The 23371-nt window shown below is 47.2% G+C and overlaps 1 protein-coding gene across 1 annotated transcript in view; it reads left to right on the top strand.

Annotated features, from left to right (window-relative positions):
* The window catches only part of LOC149452916 (switch-associated protein 70-like), a gene marked incomplete at its 5' end in the record, with an annotated part of 76760 nt that overhangs the window by 36820 nt on the left and 16569 nt on the right, over positions 1-23371 (top strand). The window contains 2 exons of the mRNA XM_089688817.1: positions 8325-8552; positions 10297-10443. Of these exons, the coding sequence (XP_089544943.1) occupies positions 8325-8552; positions 10297-10443 (375 nt within the window). The remainder of the gene's footprint in view (positions 1-8324; positions 8553-10296; positions 10444-23371) is intronic.

Raw genomic sequence — 23371 nt, 5'->3', positions numbered from 1 at the left:
TCCCATAACCCTGTCATTGAGTTCCCATAAGCCCATCGTTGGGTTCCCAGAACCCCATCACTAGGTTACCATACCCAATTTGTAGGGTTTCCTTAATTCCATCATTGGTTTCCCGTAACCCCACCCTTGAGTTCTCATAACCCCATTGTTGGGTTCCCATAATGTCATGGTTGAGTTCCCATAACCCTGTCATTGAGTTCCCATAATCACATTGTTGGGTTCCCATAACGCCATTGTTTGGTTCCCATAACGCCATTGTTGGGTTCCCATAATACCATCATTGGGTTCCCATAATGCCATCATTGGGTTCCCAGAACCCCATCATTGGGTTACTATACCCAGTTTGTAGGGTTTTCTCAATTCCATCATTCGTTTCCCGTAACCCCATCCTTGAGTTCTCATAACCCCATTGTTGGGTTCCCATAATGGCATGGTCGAGTTCCCATAACCCTGTCATTGAGTTCCCATAATCCCATCGTTGGGTTCTCATAATGACTTTGTTGGGTTCCCATAACACCATTGCTGGGATCCCATAACACCATCATTGGGTTCCCGGAACCCCATCATTGGGTTACTATACCCAACTTGTAGGGTTTCCTTAAATCCATCATTGGTTTCCCGTAACCCCATCCTTGAGATCTCATAACCCCATTGTTGAGTTCCCATAACCCTGTCATTGAGTTCCCATAATCCCATTGTTGGGTTCCCATAACGCCATTGTTGGTTTCCTATAATACAATCATTGGGTTCCCAGAACCCCATCATTGGGTTACCATACCCAATTTGTAGGGTTCCCATAATGTCATCATTGGGTTCCCATAACCCCACCATTGAGCTCCCATATCCCCATCACTTGTGTGATTGGCTTTCTGATTTTCCCAGAAGCCTGCACTAAGATAAAAGTCAGATTTTAGGCATCCTCTGCTACAAAAATATTCAGTTTTGGTGAGATACTCCCCAAGGGTTGATTACTTCTGAAGGGATGCAGACCCCGCCACTTTCCTCATTAGAACCCTGTAAGTGCAACAACTGCTTGATAATAATGAAGTCACTCCCATTCCCATTGACTTTGCACATGGGAGCACACAGCTATTTCTTCAGAATAACAAAAGGAAGGACTCGGCAACAAAGTTTGCTAAAATCCCTGCAATGTACATAGATCACTCGGGGGGGGGGGGGGTTCTCCACAAAAGTGGAGTTACTCTTTAAAGTAAGAGATCTGTAATTACACTCCGATGATCGGTTACTAACTGCCACCCTGACTCAGCTGGCGCTCTGACACGTCTTCAGTTTGGTATCGGGCTGATGTAACCCGTATTCCCATCTGTTTCCTCTTCATTGGTTTCCTCTTTTCTTCAGATCTTCGTTACATAAAGATCAGATAAGAGCAGACAGAAACTTATAGAGAGAGAACCTCTAGAAACGTGTCCTCAATATACTGTATGCAAAACACAGAACGAACAGTCTGTCCTGATTGGCTCCTGTAATATATATACACTATATTGCCTGTAGTATTGGGCCGCTGGCCTTTCCACACACATGACCTTTAATGTCCTCCCAGTCTTGGTCCGTAGGGTTCAGTATTGAGTTGGGCCCGCCTGTCAGGGATCTCCTCGATCCCTGCCGCGATGGTCCCGGCGCAGGCGCACTGCTCCACCCTGTACACGGGCACTAGGTCCGGGCCGGCCGCGGCGTTTGAGTTCGCGCATGCGCAGTAGAAGCCGCGGCCGCCCGCTGGGCACCAATGGCAGCGCAGGGCGGGATATTTAAAGGTCCCTGAGCTGTCATTTCGTTGCCTTCTGGTCTTACCTGTATCCTGTGATTCTGAACCTGTGCCTAGTAAGTTTATTGACCCGGATTGTTTATTGACCTGCTGATTTCTCCTGCCCAGACCCTTGCTTGCCTGACCTCTCTCCCTGGATGCCCCTCATTAGATCTGACCTCCTGTTGCTGACCTGGCGTGTGACCCGATGATTCTCTGCCTGCTCCCTTGTACCCTACCGTCCTCTACATTACCGACTCGGCCTGTCTGACTACGCACTTGCTCAGCCATCCATCCATCCATCCCATCGGGGTCACCCGACCTCCTCACATCTGGCTCTCCCTGGTTGGAGCCCCTGGCGAACACCCCTACCACTGACAGGTGTGCTCAGTAGAGGCGACCTGGTCTCGGGGTACTACAAGTCCATCCCCACCATCAGGGGCCCTGGTGAACAAGTACCCTGGGGCTTAGACTCCGCGCTCTGGGCACGCCTGACCAGTGGAGTGCTAGTGGTGCCGCCCGGCGGTCCCTCACACCGCCCTTTCCACACACATGACCTCTAATGTCCTCCCAGTCTTAGTCCGTAGGGTTCAATATTGAGTTGGCCCCGCCCTTTCCACACACATGACCTTTAATGGCCCCTCCCAGTCTTAGTCCGTAGGGTTCAATATTGAGTTGGCCCCACCCTTTGCAGCTATAACAGCTTCAACGCTTCTGGGAAGGCCGTCCACAAGGTTTAGGAGGGTGTCTATGGGAAGGTTGGACCATTCTTCCAGAAGCACATTTGTCAGGTCAGGCACTGATGTCGTGGGGAGGAGGGGCCTGGCTCGCAGTCTTCGCTCTAATTCATCCCAAAGGTGTTCTATGGGGTTGAGGTCAGGACTCTGTGCAGGACAGTCAAGTTCCTCCACCCCAAACTGGCTCCTCCATGTCTTTATGGACCTTGCCTTGTGCACTGGTGGGCAGTCATGTTGGAACAGGAAGGGGCCATCTCCAAACTCCTCCCACAAAGTTGGGAGCATGAAATTGTCCAAAATGTCGCCTTAAGAGTTCCCTTCACTGGAACTAGGGGGCCAAGTCCAACCCCTGAAAAACAACCCCACACCATAATCCCCCCTCCACCAAACTTTACACTTGGCACAGTGCAGTCAGGCAAGTACCGTTCTCCAGCCAACCGCCAAACCCAGACACATCCATCGGATTGCCAGACAGGGAAGCGTGATTGGTCCCTCCAGAGAACACGTCTCCACTGCTCTAGAGACTCCTAGGTGCTTGATCTGATACACCTGTGGCCATGGACGGGATCGGAACACCTGAATCCAATGATTTGGAGGGCGGGCTCAATACTTTTGTCAAAATAGTGTATGTATTAAATAAAACGTTTAAGGGAAGGAACTGTAGAAACTACATTTTCATGTTGCACCCGCAATATGGCAGTTAGTAAAGAGATCTCCTATCTACATTGTGAGGTCACACAACCCAAAGAGCCAACTTCACAACAGGATACATGTAAGCCAAGCTGGAAGCTTTTAGTACATTTGCGCAACTTTCAATGAATCTCTAAAATTTGAATTGTCACTGAAATAGGAAACTGTCCGGACGCGTTTCATCCATTGAGGGACTTCCTCAGAGGAGCGTGGCTTAGACAATCCTGTCCAAGAAGTCCTATATGGTATATGCCACCTAATAGGAGGAGGAGGAGGCAATATTGTGTGTATATATATCTATATATTGCCAAAAGTGTTGGGCCAGCCCTCCAAATCCTTGGATTCAGGTGTTCCAATCCCCTCCATATCATGTGATTCAGGTGTTCCGATCCCCTCCCAATCATGTGATTCAGGTGTTCCCCTCCCAATCATGTGATTCAGGTGTTCCAATCCCCTCCCAATCATGTGATTCAGGTGTTCCAATCCCCTCCCAATCATGTGATTCAGGTGTTCCAATCCCCTCCCAATCATGTGATTCAGGTGCTCCAATCCCCTCCATATCATGTGATTCAGGTGTTCCAATCCCCTCCCAATCATGGGATTCAGGTGTTCCAATCCCCTCCCGATCATGGGATTCAGGTGTTCCAATCCCCTCCCGATCATGTGATTCAGATGTTCCAATCCCCTCCCGATCATGTGATTCAGGTGTTCCAATCCCCTCCAGATCATGTGATTCAGGTGTTCCAATCCCCTCCATGGACACAGGTGTATACAATCAAGCCCCTAGGCATGCAGACGGCTTCTGCAAACATTGGTGAAAGAATGGGTCGCTCTCAGGAGCTCAGTGATTTCAAGTGTGGCTGCAGCTATGGAGACATATTATACGTTCCACCCTAAAAACAGGTGGAACATGTACATACATAGTTACATAGTTAGTCTGGCTGAAAAAAGACAAAAGTCCATCCAGGGGCGGACTGACAACTCATGGGGCCCCCAGGCAATAGGGGATCATGGGGCCCCTGTGTCCTCGCCCACACTCATACCACACCCAAAAAAGCCTATGAAAGGTACCAGGGGCACTCATGGGGCCCCTTTCTGACCCCGGGCCCTCAGGCGGTGCCTGAGTTCCCAAATGGTCAGTTCGCCCCTGATCCAGTTCAACCATCTTACATGTTCCCAAAGGTGAACTTTTCCTTTAAAGCTGTCAGCTGGTTGGCCTCTAGTGGCTCTGATTTTAGGCACAGTGCCGAGAATAGAGAGCAACTGAGCATGTGCAGAGCAGGGTGAGGCCGTGTATTACTGGACTGTAAACAGTATAGGCACTTGTTTGTAATGTTTTATACCTGCATAAGGGGCCAGCCTGAAGTGATCTAGAAGCACCTAAGTTCCTGACTAAAGTTCCACTTTAAGTGAGACTCCCGGAATCTTTTACTATAGGAAACAATAATGGTGGAATAATAATGGTGGTGCAATAATGGAACAAGGGTCTTTTTTCTTTTTAAAATGTTTTTAATACTTAATATTTTTCATGGTCCTAATAAGCATTTTGTATGTGTATCTTTGTATCTTTGGTAGTATTTATATCAATAGCTGTTGATGGCGGGGTCCTTTAGTGTGTGTACCAGGTATCATACCTGACCACAGGTAAAGGAACTTACATTGTCTGCAGGTTGACTCTAGTGCTATCACTCCTCAGACACAATCTGAGCCGTTCTCCGGCCTCGGATGATACACTTGTTCTATTCTGTAAATAACGGAAGGGGAGGAGAGGAAGGACCCGTGTTTATCTGTCTTCTTCATGAGATCTGTCTGACAATGAAATGGCCTTCATTGACAAAGATGCTGAAGCAGCGCTTTCCCCTCTCGCTGTTGTCTTTCGTCACCTCCATGTCTGTATGGACCTTGCTTTGTGCACTGGTGCGCAGTCATGTTGGAACAGGAAGGGGCCATCCCCAAACTCTTCCCACAAAGTTGGGAGCATGAAATTGTCCAAAAGGTCTTGGTGCCTTAAGAGTTCTCTTCACTGGAACTAGGGGGCCAAGCCCAACCCCTGAAAAACAACCCCACTCCATAATCCCCCCTCCACCAAACTTCACACTTGGCACAATGCAGTCAGACAAGTACCATTCTCCTGGCAATTGCAAAACCCAGACACACCCATTGGATTGCCAGACAGAGAAGCGTGATTGGTCTCTCCAGAGAACACTTCTCCTCTGCTCTAGAGTCCAGTGGCGGCGTGCTTTACACCATGGCATCCGACGCTTTGCATTGCACTTGGTGATGGAAGGCTTGGATGCAGCTGCTCGGCCATGGAAACCCATTCCATGAGGCTCTCTACGCACTGTTGTTGGGCTCATCTGAAGGCCACACCAAGTTTGGAGGTCTTTAGCTATTGACTCTGCAGAAAGTTGGTGACTTCTGCGCACTGTGCGCTTCAGCATGCGCTGACCCCTGTCATGTGACGTGGCCTACCACTTGGTGGCTGAGTGGCTGTTGTTCCCAGTTGCTTCCACTTTGTTATAATCCCACTAACAGTTGAGCGTGGAATATTTAGTAGCCAGGAAATGTCCCGGATGGACTTATTGCCCAGGTGGCCACCTATCACGGGACCACGCTTGGAGTCACTGAGCTCCTGAGAGCGACCCATTCTTCCACCAATGTTTGTAGAAGCAGTCTGCATGCCTAGGGGCTTGATCTTATAAATAATAGAAGGGGAGGAGAGGAAGGTCCCGCGTGGTCTTCATCATGAGATCTGTCTGCTGAAGAATCCACAAAATCTGAGGAAATGGCCTTCATTGACAAAGATGCTGAAGCAGCGCTTTCCCCTCTCTCAGTCGTCTTTCATCACCTCTCGTGTTTACAATTTGTGGTCATGTCTCTGGCCGTATCTGTTGCACAATTATGAGGAATTTCCCACTGGTTTTTGGTCTGGTTAATTTAAAGTGGTTGCAAAGGCTGAAGGTTTTTTTACCTTCATGCTTTCTATGCCCCCAACCTGAGCCTGATCTTGATCCAGCAATGTGCACAAGAGCAGTGGCTCCCTCGGTTCTCTCCTCAGCCATTGGCTCCCATAGCTGTCATTCACAGCCAGTGAGGAGGGGGCTGAGCAGTGCTCTGTGTGTCTATGGACACATTGAGCCAGCTCAGGAGTGAGCATGCACAAGTAGTCCTATAGCAAGCGGCTTGCTATGGGGGCACTCAGCAGTGGGGAGGAGCCAGGAGAGTCAGCGGGGGGACCCGAGAAGAGGAGGATCAGGGCTGCTCTGTGCAAAACCATTACAAATATTGTTACGCACGGCCCACCTACATCCCAAAAAGTTGTAGAGAAAAAAGAAAAAAAACATAAGGACTTCCCCATATCAATCCAATATAAATAGTAGAGGAAAGTGGAAAAGTAGCGCTGGACCCGTAGGATAATCTCACTGGTATTGGTATTGTAAAGTATTGATGTGGATGTAATCAGGGCCGGGACAAGGGGTGGGCGAGAGGGAAGACCCCCTAGTGCATTTCACTTGGTCAAGGACTCATAGAGTAGTGACTTCCCCCATGGGTAAGCTCCTGACCAAGTGAAATGCGTTAGAGGGTCTGTACCTTAGATGGGTCTGTACCTTAGATGGGTCTGTACCTTAGAGGGGTCTGTACCTTAGAGGGGTCTGTACCTTAGATGGGTCTTATACCTTAGATGGGTCTGTACCTTAGATGGTCTGTACCTTAGATGGGTCTGTACCTTAGAGGGGTCTGTACCTTAGATGGTCTGTACCTTAGATGGGTCTGTACCTTAGATGGGTCTGTACCTTAGATGGGTCTGTACCTTAGAGGGGTCTGTACCTTAGATGGTCTGTACCTTAGATGGGTCTGTTCCTTAGAGAGGTCTGTACCTTAGATGGTCTGTACCTTAGATGGGTCTGTACCTTGGAAGGGTCTGTACCTTAGATGGTCTGTACCTTTAGATGGGTCTGTACCTTAGAGGGGTCTGTACCTTAGAGGGGTCTGTACCTTAGAGGGGTCTGTACCTTAGAGGGGTCTGTACCTTAGAGGGGTCTGTACCTTAGATGGGTCTGTACCTTAGATGGGTCTGTACCTTAGAGGGGTCTGTACCTTAGAGGGGTCTGTACCTTTGATGGGTCTGTACCTTTGATGGGTCTGTACCTTTGATGGGTCTGTACCTTTGAATGGTCTGTACCTTAGACGGGTCTGTACCTTAGATGGAGTGGTCAGTTTGGATGACACAGTGAATTGTTACGAGGCTTTTAATATGGTGAATGGTTCTTCTTCCTTCTTTGGAGGCTTTCCAGAGTTAACAGTCAATGGCTACAAGAATCGGTGGCAGACTTGCCAGCTGACTCATTTAAAGGGATAGGCCCTCTTTCTCAGAGCACTGAAGAAGAGGGTTTGTCCCTTGAAACGTGTCAGATGGTCTGAAGAAGAGGGCTTGTCCCTTGAAACGTGTCAGATGGTCTGAAGAAGAGGGCTTGTCCCTTGAAACCTGTCAGCTGTTTAGAAGAAGAGGGCTTGTCCCTTGAAACGCATTAGGGATCTTAAAAAGAGGGCTTGTCCCTTGAAACATGTCAGTTGTTCTGAAGAAAAGGGATTGACATAGCTTGGCTTGAACTTCAGAAAGTCGATGAAGTCGTTGTCACGGGGAGAGTGTTGATCTTAGGGCGAGGAAATAACGGACACATCACACAGCATTTTACATTTATCACAAACACATAAATCTGACGTCCAATATAGAGACTCTAAAGGAATAAAAAAGGTACAATACTTACCTAGTCTGTGAGGTCACTTACCTCCTCCTCTGTAAGTCCCCCACCAGCGCTGTATGCTCCTCCTTCTTATCGAGTCCCGTTCTAAGGACCTCATGAGCCGGGCTGTGTGCATCTATATAGACACACAGCCCAGCTTGACCACGCCCCCACTCCCTCCTCGCAGGATTTGACTGACAGTAGCGGGAACCTATGGTCCCTGCTGCCCTCGGTGCCTCCTGTAAAAGCAAAAAGTGAGGGGAGCTGCGCTGCAGGCAGGATGGCGCCGGAGCCAGGTAAGTGTTCAGGGATGGTGGTGGGCAGATGCCGGTAGTGAGGCATTTGAAAACCCTTTTAGAACTGCTTTCAATATTCGATGTCTCTTTTCAGATGGAGTATTTTCTGAAGAAACTGGCGGAGGCGATGGGCAGCGGCTGGCAGCAGGCTCTGTTTGAAGACTATAAAATCGGCCTCCACAATAAGCCGAGTGGTCTGTCCATCTGGGAGCTCATCGATCTGATTGGAAGCGGGCAGTTCAGTAAAGGCACCGACTTCACCACCGTGTCCATGGCCATCAACGAAGTCTTCAGTGAGCTCGTGCTCGATGTTCTCAAACAGGTAAGGAAACTCAACCTATTTTAGACCCACTGATGTCATCACTGTGTCTCTGTGCTTCTCTATGCAATGCGGCCAGATCATGGCTGGTGGGAGGGGCCGGCAGGGGTGCTGTACATAGCTTTCTGAACACATCGCAGCAGCCTGCCTCAGCACTCCTCTCAAGAGCCCTCAGTCCTGATGCAAGCAGTAGACGGGTACAAAACGAAAACTTTTGTTTAGTTTAATTGCGGATCAATTTGTTAAGTTACTAATTTCGGTTTATTTATTCATTTTCGACCAGATTTAAATTTTTCCAGTTGATTCAAACTATTTGAATCGAGTTCGAATTGAAAATTTTGAATCGATCCAAATTCATTCAGCTGGTTCTATTCCATTTGAAATTCGAAGTTCGGAAGACAGTTATATTTTTTCTATTTTATTCTATTCTGTTCAAATCTATTATATTCTCTTCTATTCTGTTCCTTTATTCTCTATTCTATTCTTTTATAAACTATTTTCAAAATTCAAATTTCTGAAGACAGCTATATTCTTTCTATTTTATTCTATTCTGTTTTTTTATTTTCTATTCCATTTTATTCTACTCCTTTTTTTTATTTTTCTGTTCTATTCTTTTCTGATCGATGTTTATAAACAATGTTACTTTGTATCTCTCTATCTCCCATCTGATCGATGTTTATAAACAATGTTACTTTGTATCTCTCTATTTCCCGTCTGATCGATGTTTATAAACAATGTTACTTTGTATCTCTCTATCCCCCGTCTGATCGATGTTTATAAACAATGTTACTTTGTATCTCTATCTCTGGTCTAATCAATGTTCATACACAATGTTACTTTGTATCTCTCTATCTCCCGTCTGATCGATGTTTATAAACAATGTTACTTTGTATCTCTCTATCTCCCGTCTGATCGATGTTTATAAACAATGTTACTTTGTATCTCTCAATCTCCCATCTGATCGATGTTTATAAACAATGTTACTTTGTATCTCTCTACCTCCCATCTGATCGATGTTTATAAACAATGTTACTTTGTATCTCTCTATCTCCCGTCTGATCAATGTTTATAAACAATGTTACTTTGTATCTCTATTCCGTTTGATGTTTATAAACAATGTTATTTTATATCTCTTTATGTCTCGTTTGATCAATATTTATAAACAATGTTACTTTGTATCTCTCGTTCAGGCAGATGAACAATGTTTACAAACACTGTGTCACATGGTCTGTGCTGTGCAGCAGCTATTACAACTTCTGTATTTACAGAGTGACTCCTGGCTGTCATTTTGACAGCCAGGACTTGCCTGCGACTGAACAGCGGGGTAGAAGGACAGGATGTGCCACTCAGGCTCTGTGTACTTGGAGTAAGTTCTTCGAGTGTCCACAGGTAGTTCGTTCATATTCGTCCTGTCAGTGTGCTCGGGACTGACAGCATTACTGAGGCGCAGGGGCGGACTGACCATTTGGGCACTCAGGCACTGCTCGAGGGCCCGGGATCAGTAGGGGGCCCCATGAGATGCCTCTGGTACCTTTCATAGACTTTTTTGGGTGTGGTTTGAGTGTGCGGGGCCACAGGGGCCCCATGATCCCCTATTGCCCGGGGGCCCCAAGAGTTGTCAGTCCGCCCCTGCTGAGGTGATATCACAGAGCCGTCCTTATATATTTGCTGGAATTTCTCGTTTTCTTTGCTCTGAATCTCCTGCCCGGGATGGTGGGTGCTAAAGCCATGTTGGTTGTCTCTGCAGGGCTATCTGTGGAAGAAAGGCCACAAGAGGAAAAACTGGACGGAGCGCTGGTTCGTCCTGAAACCGAACGTCCTGTCCTATTATGTCAGCGAGGATCTAAAGGACAAAAAGGGAGACGTCATCCTGGATTCAAACTGCTGCGTGGAGGTAATACGGCCATCACCTTTCCCTTCAAACAGCACTGCAGAGAATAATAAGGAAGGCATGGACAGAAATGAAAAACATAAAAGAAAAACAAAAAAAGAAAGCACACTCCTACCTCCCCTACACTACTAGACATACGTGTTTATTTTTGTGTGTCCCTGTTAGTAAATACAGGTAAACCTCCTCTGTAGGGACACAGCCAGCAAAAAAACCTCAAAAAACAACAACAACAAACACCGCCCCGGCGTTTCCCTTGCCAAAAAATACCTTTTGGCTTTTTGTTATATACTTATGCCGGCCATAGACGGGTCGAGGTCGAAAGAAAAAAATCAGCCGATTTTCGCACTGTTAGTGTGTTAATTGGTCGGCCGTTTTTTAGGATTTTGGCACTTTTGTTATTGGTAAAGTTGGAAAAAAATCTGCCAATTTTGGCAATCGGCCGATTTTCCCGGCAATGATGGGCAAATTGGCCAATCGTTTTACTGATATAAAATCTGCGCATGAGCCGTGACCTGGAAGAAGGAGAAGGAGGAGAAAAGGAAGAAGAAAAAGGAGAAGAAGAAGAGAAGAAAAATAAGAATTCCAGTCCACTATTATATCTGACATGAAAGTATTGCAGTTGCAACAATGTATCTATTTTTTATCCGAATAAAAACATCTGTATCCGAAATGGATACAAATGGATACAATGTTGTAACCGCAATACTTTCATGTCCAATCTAATAGCGGAGCTCTCTGCAGGGACAGAAGTCATTAACTGCCGGCCGTAGACGGGACAAAAATCGTCCGATTTTTTTTTTTTTTACCGTTGGTGGAAACGTCAGCCTATTGAACGACCGATTTTTTTCGTTTTTTTTTTTTTTTTTCCAAAAAACGGCTGGTTTTCGTCCCGTCTATGGCCTGCATTAAGAGCCAGTTTACACAACATGTGTTCAGGTGCTTTTTTTCTTGCGATATGGTTGTCAGTGTCATAGTTCACATCAGTGCTCGCAGTTCCAGATGCAGAAAAAAAAGTGGAGCAGCTTTCCTTTTTTTCTGCACAGAACTGCACTGGAACGCGGTAAAACACACCAAAAATGCACTGGAATGCACATGTCCCTATTTAAATTGAAAAAGAGAGAGAGGGGGAAATTAACTAGAATGCGTCAAAAACGCGCATGTGGACTGCATTTCTATAGTGTGAATCGGCCCTGAAGATTACATTACACCGAGGAATTGTTAAGGGAAATATTTAGGGGTCTTTTTATAAATCGTCTTCCTGCCGGCTGGACAAATGTTCCCGTATTACCTGTAATAGATTCATTTCTATGGTCATCAGCACCATCTAGTGGCAAAAATGCGGTATGTTTTCTCATTGATGTATTTCAGAAAGCATACATAGAGATCATATCCCCCCCTTATGTATTATACATGGAGATCATATCCCCCCTTATGTATTATACATGGAGATCATATCCCCCCTTATGTATTATACATGGAGATCATATCCCCCCTTATGTATTATACATGGAGATCATATCCCCCCTTATGTATTATACATGGAGATCATATCCCCCTTAGGTATTATACATGGAGATCATATCCCCCCTTATGTATTATACATGGTGATCATACCCCCCCTTATGCATTATACATGGAGATCATATCCCCCCCTTATGTATTATACATGGTGATCATATCCCCCCTTATGTATTATACATGGAGATCATATCCCCCCTTATGTATTATACATGGAGATCATATCCCCCTTATGTATTATACATGGAGATCATATCCCCCCTTATGTATTATACATGGAGATCATATCCCCCCTTATGTATTATACATGGTGATCATATCCCCCTTATGTATTATACATGGAGATCATATCCCCCCCTTATGTATTATACATGGAGATCATATCCCCCCCTTATATATTATACATGGAGATCATATCCCCCCTTATGTATTATACATGGAGATCATATCCCCCTTATGTATTATACATGGAGATCATATCCCCCCTTATGTATTATACATGGATATCATATCCCCCTTATGTATTATACATGGTGATCATATCCCCCTTATGTATTATACATGGTGATCATATCCCCCCTTATGTATTATACATGGATATCATATCCCCCTTATGTATTATACATGGAGATCATATCCCCCTTATGTATTATACATGGTGATCATATCCCCCCTTATGTATTATACATGGAGATCATATCCCCCCTTATGTATTATACATGGGGATCATATCCCCCCTTATGTATTATACATGGAGATCATATCCCCCCTTATGTATTATACATGGAGATCATATCCCCCCTTATGTATTATACATGGATATCATATCCCCCCTTATGTATTATACATGGATATCATATCCCCCCTTATGTATTATACATGGGGATCATATCCCCCCTTATGTATTATACATGGATATCATATCCCCATTATGTATTATACATGAAGATCATATCCCCCCTTATGTATTATACATGGGGATCATATCCCCCCTTATGTATTATACATGGAGATCATATCCCCCCTTATGTATTATACATGGTGATCCTATCCCCCCTTATGTATTATACATGGGGATCCTATCCCCCCTTATGTATTATACATGGGGATCATATCCCCCTTATGTATTATACATGGAGATCATATCCCCCCTTATGTATTATACATGGAGATCATATCCCCCCTTATGTATTATACATGGAGATCATATCCCCCCCTTATGTATTATACATGGAGATCATATCCCCCCTTATGTATTATACATGGAGATCATATCCCCCCTTATGTATTATACATGGTGATCATATCCCCCCTTATGTATTATACATGGAGATCATATCCCCCCTTATGTATTATACATGGTGATCCTATCCCCCCTTATGTATTATACATGGAGATCATATCCCCCCTTATGTATTATACATGGAGATCATATCCCCCCCTTATGTATTATACATGGAGATCATATCCCCCCCTTATGTATTATACATGGAGATCATATCCCCCTTATGTATTATACATGGAGATCATATCCCCCCTTATGTATTATACATGGAGATCATATCCCCCCTTATGTATTATACATGGAGATCATATCCCCCCTTATGTATTATACATGGTGATCCTATCCCCCCTTATGTATTATACATGGAGATCATATCCCCCCCTTATGTATTATACATGGGGATCATATCCCCCCTTATGTATTATACATGGGGATCATATCCCCCTTATGTATTATACATGGGGATCATATCCCCCTTATGTATTATACATGGAGATCATATCCCCCCTTATGTATTATACATGGAGATTATATCCCCCCCTTATGTATTATACATGGAGATCATATCCCCCCTTATGTATTATAGATGGAGATCATATCCCCCCTTATGTATTATACATGGTGATCATATCCCCCCTTATGTATTATACATGGAGATCATATCCTCCCTTATGTATTATACATGGAGATCATATCCCCCCTAATGTAATATACATGGAGATCACATCCCCCTTATGTATTATACATGGAGATCACATCCCCCTTATGTATTATACATGGAGGTCATATCCCCCCTTATGTATTATACATGGAGATCATATCCCCCCTTATGTATTATACATGGAGATCATATTCCCCTTATGTTTTATACATGGAGATCATATCCCCCTTATGTTTTATACATGGAGATCATATCCCCCTTATGTATTATACATGGAGATCATATCCCCCCCTTGTATTATACATGGAGATCATATCCCCCTTATGTATTATACATGGAGATCATATCCCCCCCTTATGTATTATACATGGAGATCATATCCCCCCCTTATGTATTATACATGGAGATCATATCTCCCCTTAAGTATTATACATGGAGATCATATCCCCCCTTATGTATTATACATGGAGATAATATCCCCCCTTATGTATTATACATGGAGATCATATCCCCCCTTATGTATTATACATGGATATCATATCCCCCCTTATGTATTATACATGGAGATCATATCCCCCCTTATGTATTATACATGGAGATCATATCCCCCCCTTATGTATTATACATGGAGATCATATCCCCCCTTATGTATTATACATGGAGATCATATCCCCCCTTATGTATTATACATGGAGATCATATCCCCCCTTATGTATTATACATGGAGATCATATCCCCCCCTTATGTATTATACATGGAGATCATATCCCCCCTTATGTATTATACATGGAGATCATACCCCCCCTTATGTATTATACATTGAGATCATATCCCCCCCTTATGTATTATACATGGAGGTCATAGCCCCCCCTTATGTATTATACATGGAGATCATATCCCCCCTTATGTATTATACATGGAGATCATATCCCCCCTTATGTATTATACATGGAGATCATATTCCCCCTTATGTATTATACATGGAGATCATATTCCCCCTTATGTATTATACATGGAGATCATATCCCCCCTTATGTATTATACATGGTGATCATATCCCCCCTTATGTATTATACATGGAGATCATATCCCCTCCTTATGTATTATACATGGAGATCATATCCCCCCTTATGTATTATACATGGAGATCATATTCCCCCTTATGTATTATACATGGAGATCATATCCCCCCCTTATGTATTATACATGGAGATCATATCCCCCTTATGTATTATACATGGTGATCATATCCCCCTTATGTATTATACATGGAGATCATATCCCCCCTTATGTATTATACATGGAGATCATATCCCCCCTTATGTTTTATACATGGAGATCATATCCCCCCTTATGTATTATACATGGAGATCATATCCCCCCTTATGTATTATACATGGAGATCATATCCCCCCCTTATGTATTATACATGGTGATCATATCCCCCTTATGTATTATACATGGAGATCATATCCCCCCCTTGTATTATACATGGAGATCATATCCCCCTTATGTATTATACATGGAGATCATATCCCCCCCTTATGTATTATACATGGAGATCATATCCCCCCTTATGTATTATACATGGAGATCATATCCCCCCTTATGTATTATACATGGAGATCATACCCCCCCTTATGTATTATACATTGAGATCATATCCCCCCCTTATGTATTATACATGGAGATCATATCCCCCCCTTTTGTATTATACATGGAGATTATATCCCCCTTATGTATTATACATGGAGATCATACCCCCCCTTATGTATTATACATGGAGATCATATCCCCCCTTATGTATTATACATGGAGATCATATCCCCCCTTATGTATTATACATGGAGATCATACCCCCCCTTATGTATTATACATGGAGATCATATCCCCCCTTATGTATTATACATGGAGATCATACCCCCCCTTATGTATTATACATGGAGATCATACCCCCCCTTATGTATTATACATTGAGATCATATCCCCCCTTATGTATTATACATGGAGATCATATCCCCCCCTTTTGTATTATACATGGAGATTATATCCCCCTTATGTATTATACATGGAGATCATACCCCCCCCTTATGTATTATACATGGAGATCATATCCCCCCTTATGTATTATACATGGAGATCATACCCCCCCTTATGTATTATACATTGAGATCATATCCCCCCCTTATGTATTATACATGGAGATCATATCCCCCCCTTTTGTATTATACATGGAGATTATATCCCCCTTATGTATTATACATGGAGATCATACCCCCCCTTATGTATTATACATGGAGATCATATCCCCCCTTATGTATTATACATGGAGATCATATCCCCCCTTATGTATTATACATGGAGATCATACCCCCCCTTATGTATTATACATGGAGATCATATCCCCCCTTATGTATTATACATGGAGATCATACCCCCCCTTATGTATTATACATTGAGATCATATCCCCCCCTTATGTATTATACATGGAGATCATATCCCCCCCTTTTGTATTATACATGGAGATCATATCCCCCCCTTTTGTATTATACATGGAGATCATATCCCCCTTATGTATTATACATGGAGATCATACCCCCCCTTATGTATTATACATGGAGATCATACCCCCCCTTATGTATTATACATGGAGATCATACCCCCCTTATGTATTATTATTATTATTACTACGAGTTTATATAGCGCCAAAGGGTTTGCTCAGCGCTGTACAATAGGGGGGACAATACATGGCACAGTACAACAACAACAAACAACGTACGAGGGGTAAGAGGGCCCTACTCTTACGAGCTTACAATCTAGGAGGGAGGGGGTAAAGGTACAGTAGGAAGTGGCTGAGGGGGATGAAGTGGTGGGAGGAATGAGGGAGGATGGCCGTTAGGTGAGGGTGGGGTAGGCTTCCCTGAAGAGATGGGTTTTGAGGGAGCGCCTGAACGTGAATAGGGAAGGCGACAGTCTGATGGATTGGGGCAGTGAGTTCCAGAGGATGGGGGAGGACCTGGAGAAGTCCTGCAGTCGTGCATGGGAGGAGGAGACCAGGGAGCAGGATAGAAGGAGGTCCTGTGAGGAGCGAAGGGTACGGGTAGGGTGGTACTTGGTGATCAGGTTGGTGAGGTAGTCAGGGGCAGTGTTGTGAACGGCTTTGTAGGTCAGGGTTAGGAGTTTAAATTTGATGCGTTGGGCAATCGGGAGCCAGTGGAGGGAGAGGCAGAGGGGGGTGGAGCCAGTGGAGGGATAGGCAGAGGGGGGTGGAGCCAGTGGAGGGAGAGGCAGAGGGGGGTGGCAGAGGTGGAGCGGGTGGTGAGGTGGATGAGTCTGGCAGCTGAGTTCAGGATGGTCTGGAGCGGGGAGAGCCTGCACTTGGGTAGGCCAGTGAGGAGGGAGTTGCAGTAGTCAAGGCGTGAGATGATGAGGGAGTGTACGAGTAGTTTAGTGGTGTCTGGGGTAAGGAAGGTACGTATCTTGGCAATGTTACGAAGATGGAGCCTGCATGTGTTTGTGAGTGATTTGACATGTGGTTGGAGGGAGAGGTTCGCGTCAAGAATGACGCCAAGGACTTTGGCTTGCGGGGCGGGAGTGATAGTGGAGTTGTTGGTGATGATGGATAGGATGGGGGGGGGGGGGTGTTGGCAGGGGGGAAGACGAGAAGCTCGGTTTTGGAGGGGTTGAGCTTGAGGAAATGTAGCGACATCCAGTCTGAGATGTCATTTAGGAGGTGAGTGATGCGGGCGGAGATAGTGGGGGTGAGGTGAGGGGTGGAGAGGTAGATTTGGGTGTCGTCAGCATAGAGGTGATAGTTGAAGCCGTGAGATTGTATGAGTTTGCCCAGGGAGGAGGTGTAGATGGAGAAGAGAAGGGGTCCAAGGACAGAGCCCTGGGGGACCCCATAGAGAGGGGGAGGGAGGGGGAGGTGGCACCATTGTAGGTGACACTGAAGGAGCGTCGGGATAGGTAGGATGAGAACCAGGAGAGAGCAGTATCTCCGATGCCAAGGGAGAGTAGTTTATTAAGGAGGAGGGGGTGGTCAACTGTGTCGAAGGCCACAGAGAGGTCCAGGAGAAGGAGGACAGAGTAGTCGCCCTTGGCTTTGGCGTTGAGTAGGTCGTTAGTGATTTTGAGGAGGGCAGTTTCAGTGGAGTGTAGGGGACGGAAGCCGGACTGTAGAGGGTCAAGGAGGTTATTGTCTGTAAGGTGGGCGCTTAGGCGATCGTAGACTATGCGTTCAAGGAGCTTGGAGGTGAGTGGCAGCAGGGAGATGGGTCTGAGGTTGTTGGGGTCCGCGGGATCCAGGGAGGGCTTTTTGAGGATGGGGGTGATATGCGCATGCTTTAGGGGGGAGGGGAATACGCCAGTAGAGAGGGAGAGATTGAAGATGTGGGTGAGGGAGCGGATGAGGGAAGAGGGGGGTGACCGGAGGAGTTGAGAGGGGATAGGGTCCAGGGGGCAGGTAGTGAGGCGGGCTTTTGAGAGGACTTTGGCGACTTCCTCAGTAGTGACAGGGCTGAGGGAGTGCAGTGCGGGGGGGGTTATGGTGGGCGGGGCATTGGGAGAGGAGGGGGGCAGTGCGGTTGTGAGGGCAGAGGAGGGGGGAGATGAAGGGGTGACGGGGGCGAGGAGGCTAGGTGGGGAGGTAGATTGCAAGTTGACGATGTCCTTACGGATAGCGTCAATCTTGTTGTGGAAATGGGTGGCAATCTCGTGGGCGGTGAGAGAGGTACTGAGTGGAGGAGGGGGGGGGGAGAGCAGGGAGTTGAAGGTGGAGAAGAGTCGGCGGGGGGAGGAGGAGAGGGTGTTTATTAGGTTAACAAAGTAGGCCTGCTTGGCGGCGTGGAGGGAGGAGGTGTAGATAAGAAATGCAGATTTGTAGAGGGAGAATGCGTGAGGGGATCTGGTTTTGCGCCATAGTCTCTCCAGTGCGCGACTGCGACGTTTGAGGCGTTTAGTGCTGTCGGTCTGCCAGGGTTGAAGCGGTCTGGGTTTGATGATGCGTGTGGTAAGGGGTGCCAGAGAGTCTAGGGCAGCTGACAGTGAGTCATTGTACAAGGTGGTGGCTATGTCAGGACATGACAGTGAGAGGATGCTGTCGTGTAGGCAGTCGGCGGCAGAGTGGAGGGGGGCCGGGTTCAGGTTGCGGAGGTTGCGGCTGGTGATGGTTTGGCGTTTTTGAGGGGGGGAGTTGGGGGAAGGGGAGATGGAGAAGGTGATGAGGTGGTGGTCGGAGAGAGGGAAGGGGGTGTTCGAGAACTGGTTGAGGGTACAGAGGTGGGAGAAGACAAGGTCCAGGGTGTTCCCTCCGAAGTGGGTGGAGGATTGAGTGTGCTGTGTGAGTGCGAAGGAGGAGGTTAGGTGGAGGAGTTGGGAGGTAGCTGGGGTGTTGTCGTTGATGGGGATGTTGAAGTCCCCGAGGATGATGGTCGGTAGCTCAGAGGAGAGGAAGAAGGGGAGCCAGGCGGCGAAGTCATCCAGGAAGCGGGCTATGGATCCGGGAGGTCTGTAGATCACTGCGATCCTTAGGGGGGTGGGTGAGAAGAGTCGGATGCAGTGAGCCTCGAAGGAGGAGAAGGTTAGGGAGGGGGGGTTAGGGAGGACCTGGAAGGTGCTCAGCGGTGATAGGAGCAGGCCGACACCACCACCTCTGCGATCGCTCAGTCTTGGTGAATGGGTCCAGATGAGACCTCCATGAGTGAGTGCCGCAGGGGAGGTGGAGTCGGTGGCCTGTACCCAAGTTTCGGTGACTGCTAGGAGGTTGAGGGAGCGGGAGATGAAGAGGTCATGGATGGCGGTAAGCTTATTGCAGACCGAACGGGCATTCAGGAGTGCAACCGAGAGAGGGGGGATAGATATGGGGAGGAGGGGTACATGTATGAGGTTGAGGGGGTCGCGTCGGCTGGTGTGAGCAGGGGGGGCTCTAGGGGCGGGTGAGGTGGTGAGGGGCCAGGGTTTGGGGAGATGTCCCCAGCTGATATGAGAAGGAGGAGGGTGAGGAAGGTGGCGTGGGAACGGGAGGTGTAGGAGCGCTTGGGTCTGAAAGTGCTGGCAAGTGGGTCAGCGGGGAAGTGGAGTAGCAGGAGGAGGTGGTGGGTGCCATAGTGGGGAGAGGGGAGAAGTGAGGGGGCGATATAGAGCTGCTTAGCGGGGGTGGGTGGGTAGAGGAAGGCAGTTTTAGGGACGGAGGAGAGGAGGACGAGGAGGAGGAGCGCGGGCGGCATGTTGGGGTGAGCGGGGTGCAGGAAGGGTTCGGGGTGGGTGGGGGGGTGCTGGTCAGGGATGGCGAAGCAGTGTCCGAAACGCCGTGGGAGGTGGCTGGTAGTCCCAGGTGGGGTGGAGGGCAGGGGATCCCTGGTGGGATGGTGGCCGTGCTATCCCTGGTGGGTTAGTAGCGATCCCTGGAGGGATAGTGGTTAAGGGTCCCTGGTGGTTAGGGTTTCCGGTGGATGGTGGGATCCCTGAGTGTGTCCCTGGTGGCTGGCGGTGGGATGGTGGTTGGGCTCCCTGATGGGTAGTGGGTGCCCCTGGTGGAGTACCTGATGTCCTGGAGCGTCGGGGTGGAGGTGGATCCCTCCTATGTTAGGAGGACCGTTGGTGGTGGTGGTAGCTTCCCCGGAGGAGCGGAGGCGTCCCGCTGCGATTCCAGCCACGGCCGGCAGGAAACACCGCGGCTTCGGGTGCCGTGGTAGGCCTCAAGCCGCTTCGGACCGCCGGAGCTCCGCTGGAGGGACGGAGTGTCTGTGTCCCCTTCAAGGAGTTGGTGGGGACATCGGCAGCAGGCTCAGGGGCCCGGATGGCAGCGGATCGGGCGCGGGGGCACCGGAGCTGATGAGCACGTGGCTGCTCCGGGCGAGCTGGTACCCGGTGGTCGGGATGGACCCAGGGCCAGTGAGGGGGGCCCTGGGGAGGCTGGCTGATCGGCGGGGACCGGGGAACAGAGCAGCGGCGGCCTGGGCTGATGCCCGGCGATCCGGGTCGGCCGCGCCAGAAATCGAGGCCGCGGCTTCGGGTGCCGGGTAGGCCGCAAGTCCCGGAGGTCCGGGAAAAAGGTCCAGTGGCCTTACCTGGCTGATGAGCAGGGACTGAAGGATCGTGGGGCCCCCGTTAGGGTCCGCTGCTGCCCAGATGGCAGCGGATTGGGGCCAGGGGAGCAGGAGCTCGCCGACGCACGTCCTTCTCGCCGGACGTCCTAGGTCTGTGTGTTATACTATTATACATGGAGATCATATCCCCCCCCCCCTTATGTATTATACATGGTGATCATATCCCCCCCTTATGTATTATACATGGTGATCTTATCCCCCCTTATGTATTATACATGGAGATCATATCCCCCCTTATGTATTATACATGGAGATCATATCCCCCTTATGTATTATACATGGAGATCATATCCCCCCTTATGTATTATACATGGAGATCATATCCCCCCTTATGTATTATACATGGAGATCATATCCCCCCCTTATGTATTATACATGGAGATCACATCCCCCCCTTATGTATTATACATGGAGATCATATCCCCCCTTATGTAATATACATGGAGATCATATCCCCCCCCTTATGTATTATCCATGGTGATCATATCCCCCCTTATGTATTATACATGGAGATCATATCCCCCTTATGTATTATACATGGAGATCATATCCCCCCTTATGTATTATACATGGAGATCATATCCCCCCTTATGTATTATACATGGAGATCACATCCCCCCCTTATGTATTATACATGGAGATCATATCCCCCCCTTATGTATTATACATGGAGATCATATCATCTCCTCTTCTCTAGAGAATACATTTAGTTTCTCCATCACAAACCTGGAATGTAATTATTTCCTACAATTTTGAGAAGGTGCCAATACTTTTGTCCATTTTGGGTGGAATGGGTCAGATTTGACTTTTTGTTACTCCGCTTTTTTATGTCATATCAATACAAACACAGGAAATAAACATGAGAACGCCAAAACATTTGTCATTGCAGCAACTTTCTGGGTGAAGTGGTGCGATATCTGACAGAAATGCCGGGGGGGGGGGGGGGGGGGGGGGGGGAGACAAGATTTTTGGCCACGGCTGTATGTAGATATAAAATAGCTTTTTATTCCCTGACGGCCCCCATTGGATGGTTGTTGCCGCTCCTATATCAGGTCCTCAGTCACCCAATACACATCCAGGAATCAGCAGCAGAGGGCGCCACCATCTAAGTGTACTCTATATATCAGGACACTTGTCTATAGATACTTGGTTGGTGGCGCCTGTGGCAAACTTGCTCATCAGAATTGGAGCGGAGTTCCCCCTCAACCCTGGTTTTCGTGTTCTGTCTGTGTATTTGAGGTCTTCCTGGAATCCTCACATCCCCCCTGCATTCCTGTAGGCAGACTTTATCTCCTGGCAAATGGTGTGGGTCAACCAGGTTAAGACATCCTGCGTCCAGCAGTCATAAAGGTTGTAAGTATTTCCTCCCCCATCTTAATCAAGATAAGAAAACTGCACTGTATGTTTCATATCATGGGGGATGAGTTGTAGTTAGTTTAGAGTTCCCCAATGACTACTCCCAAAACGTGTAGTCAGAGCCCCCCTCCCTGCCCCTGAGAGGAACCCTTTTAAGAGAGTTAGAGTTTGTCACACACACACACACACACACACAGGGATCTCCCAGCAACATCGTAACAAGGGGAGATCAAAGAAGCTTTCTGCTCACTACTTGAATTTGCTAAAACCAGGCAAGGCAAGTAACTTACCCTGTATTTTCTCGCTATTCTATGTTTGCTGTGTCTATATATACATATATATATTTTTGTGATATCTCTTTGTACATATTTATTTTGCATCCAACGCTTTTAGTAATAAATCTTTCTTTCTGAAAGTGTTAAACTGTTTCTAAGCGCTTACTTGCAATTCACGAATCCCTGCCTTTGAAGAGACGCTACTGTGGTTATATCTCTGTATAACAGGTCCGCGGGCCGTGCTATATAGATCAATATTTCAATCATTATAGTGTATATTTAGTAACGGGAGTTTCCCAGTCTCCGACAAAAGTGGTGGTGGCAGTAGAAGGGTTAGTTGCGTAACTAACCTGACCCAGTAACAAGCGCATCCAGGCTGCAGGCACCGATTGTAGTCCATTAGCTGGGCAATCGCTGTGTAGGGTGCAGCTGGGTGGGGCCTTGTTACGCGCGTCACACCGCGGTTTTGGATCGGCCGGCCCTTCGGTCACGAGTTTGGTGAGAAGGTCTGGGGTCTGACGCCGTGGGCGTGACGTACTACTGTTAGTCGCGGCTGTGCGATTGTCGCCTGTTGGTGGCGGCGACCGCGAGTCGTGACAGCGCCCTCTGCTGCTTGTCTCTGTGTTCTGCTGCCTCCTCATTGGCTGCAGTTGCAGTGTTGTTGCAGCGCTGCTTTTTGTCAATGGAGACCAAGGGTGCGCTCTGTCTTTGTGAATAGGTCATAAC

Source organism: Staurois parvus, unplaced genomic scaffold (genome assembly GCF_062004578.1).
Source record: "Staurois parvus isolate SC_StPar_1 unplaced genomic scaffold, SC_StPar_1.0 ptg000455l, whole genome shotgun sequence".
Classification (NCBI taxonomy): Eukaryota; Metazoa; Chordata; class Amphibia; order Anura; family Ranidae; genus Staurois; species Staurois parvus.
The sequence above is the reverse complement of the archived record's forward strand: the minus strand, read 5'-3'. Positions and strand labels throughout refer to the sequence as shown.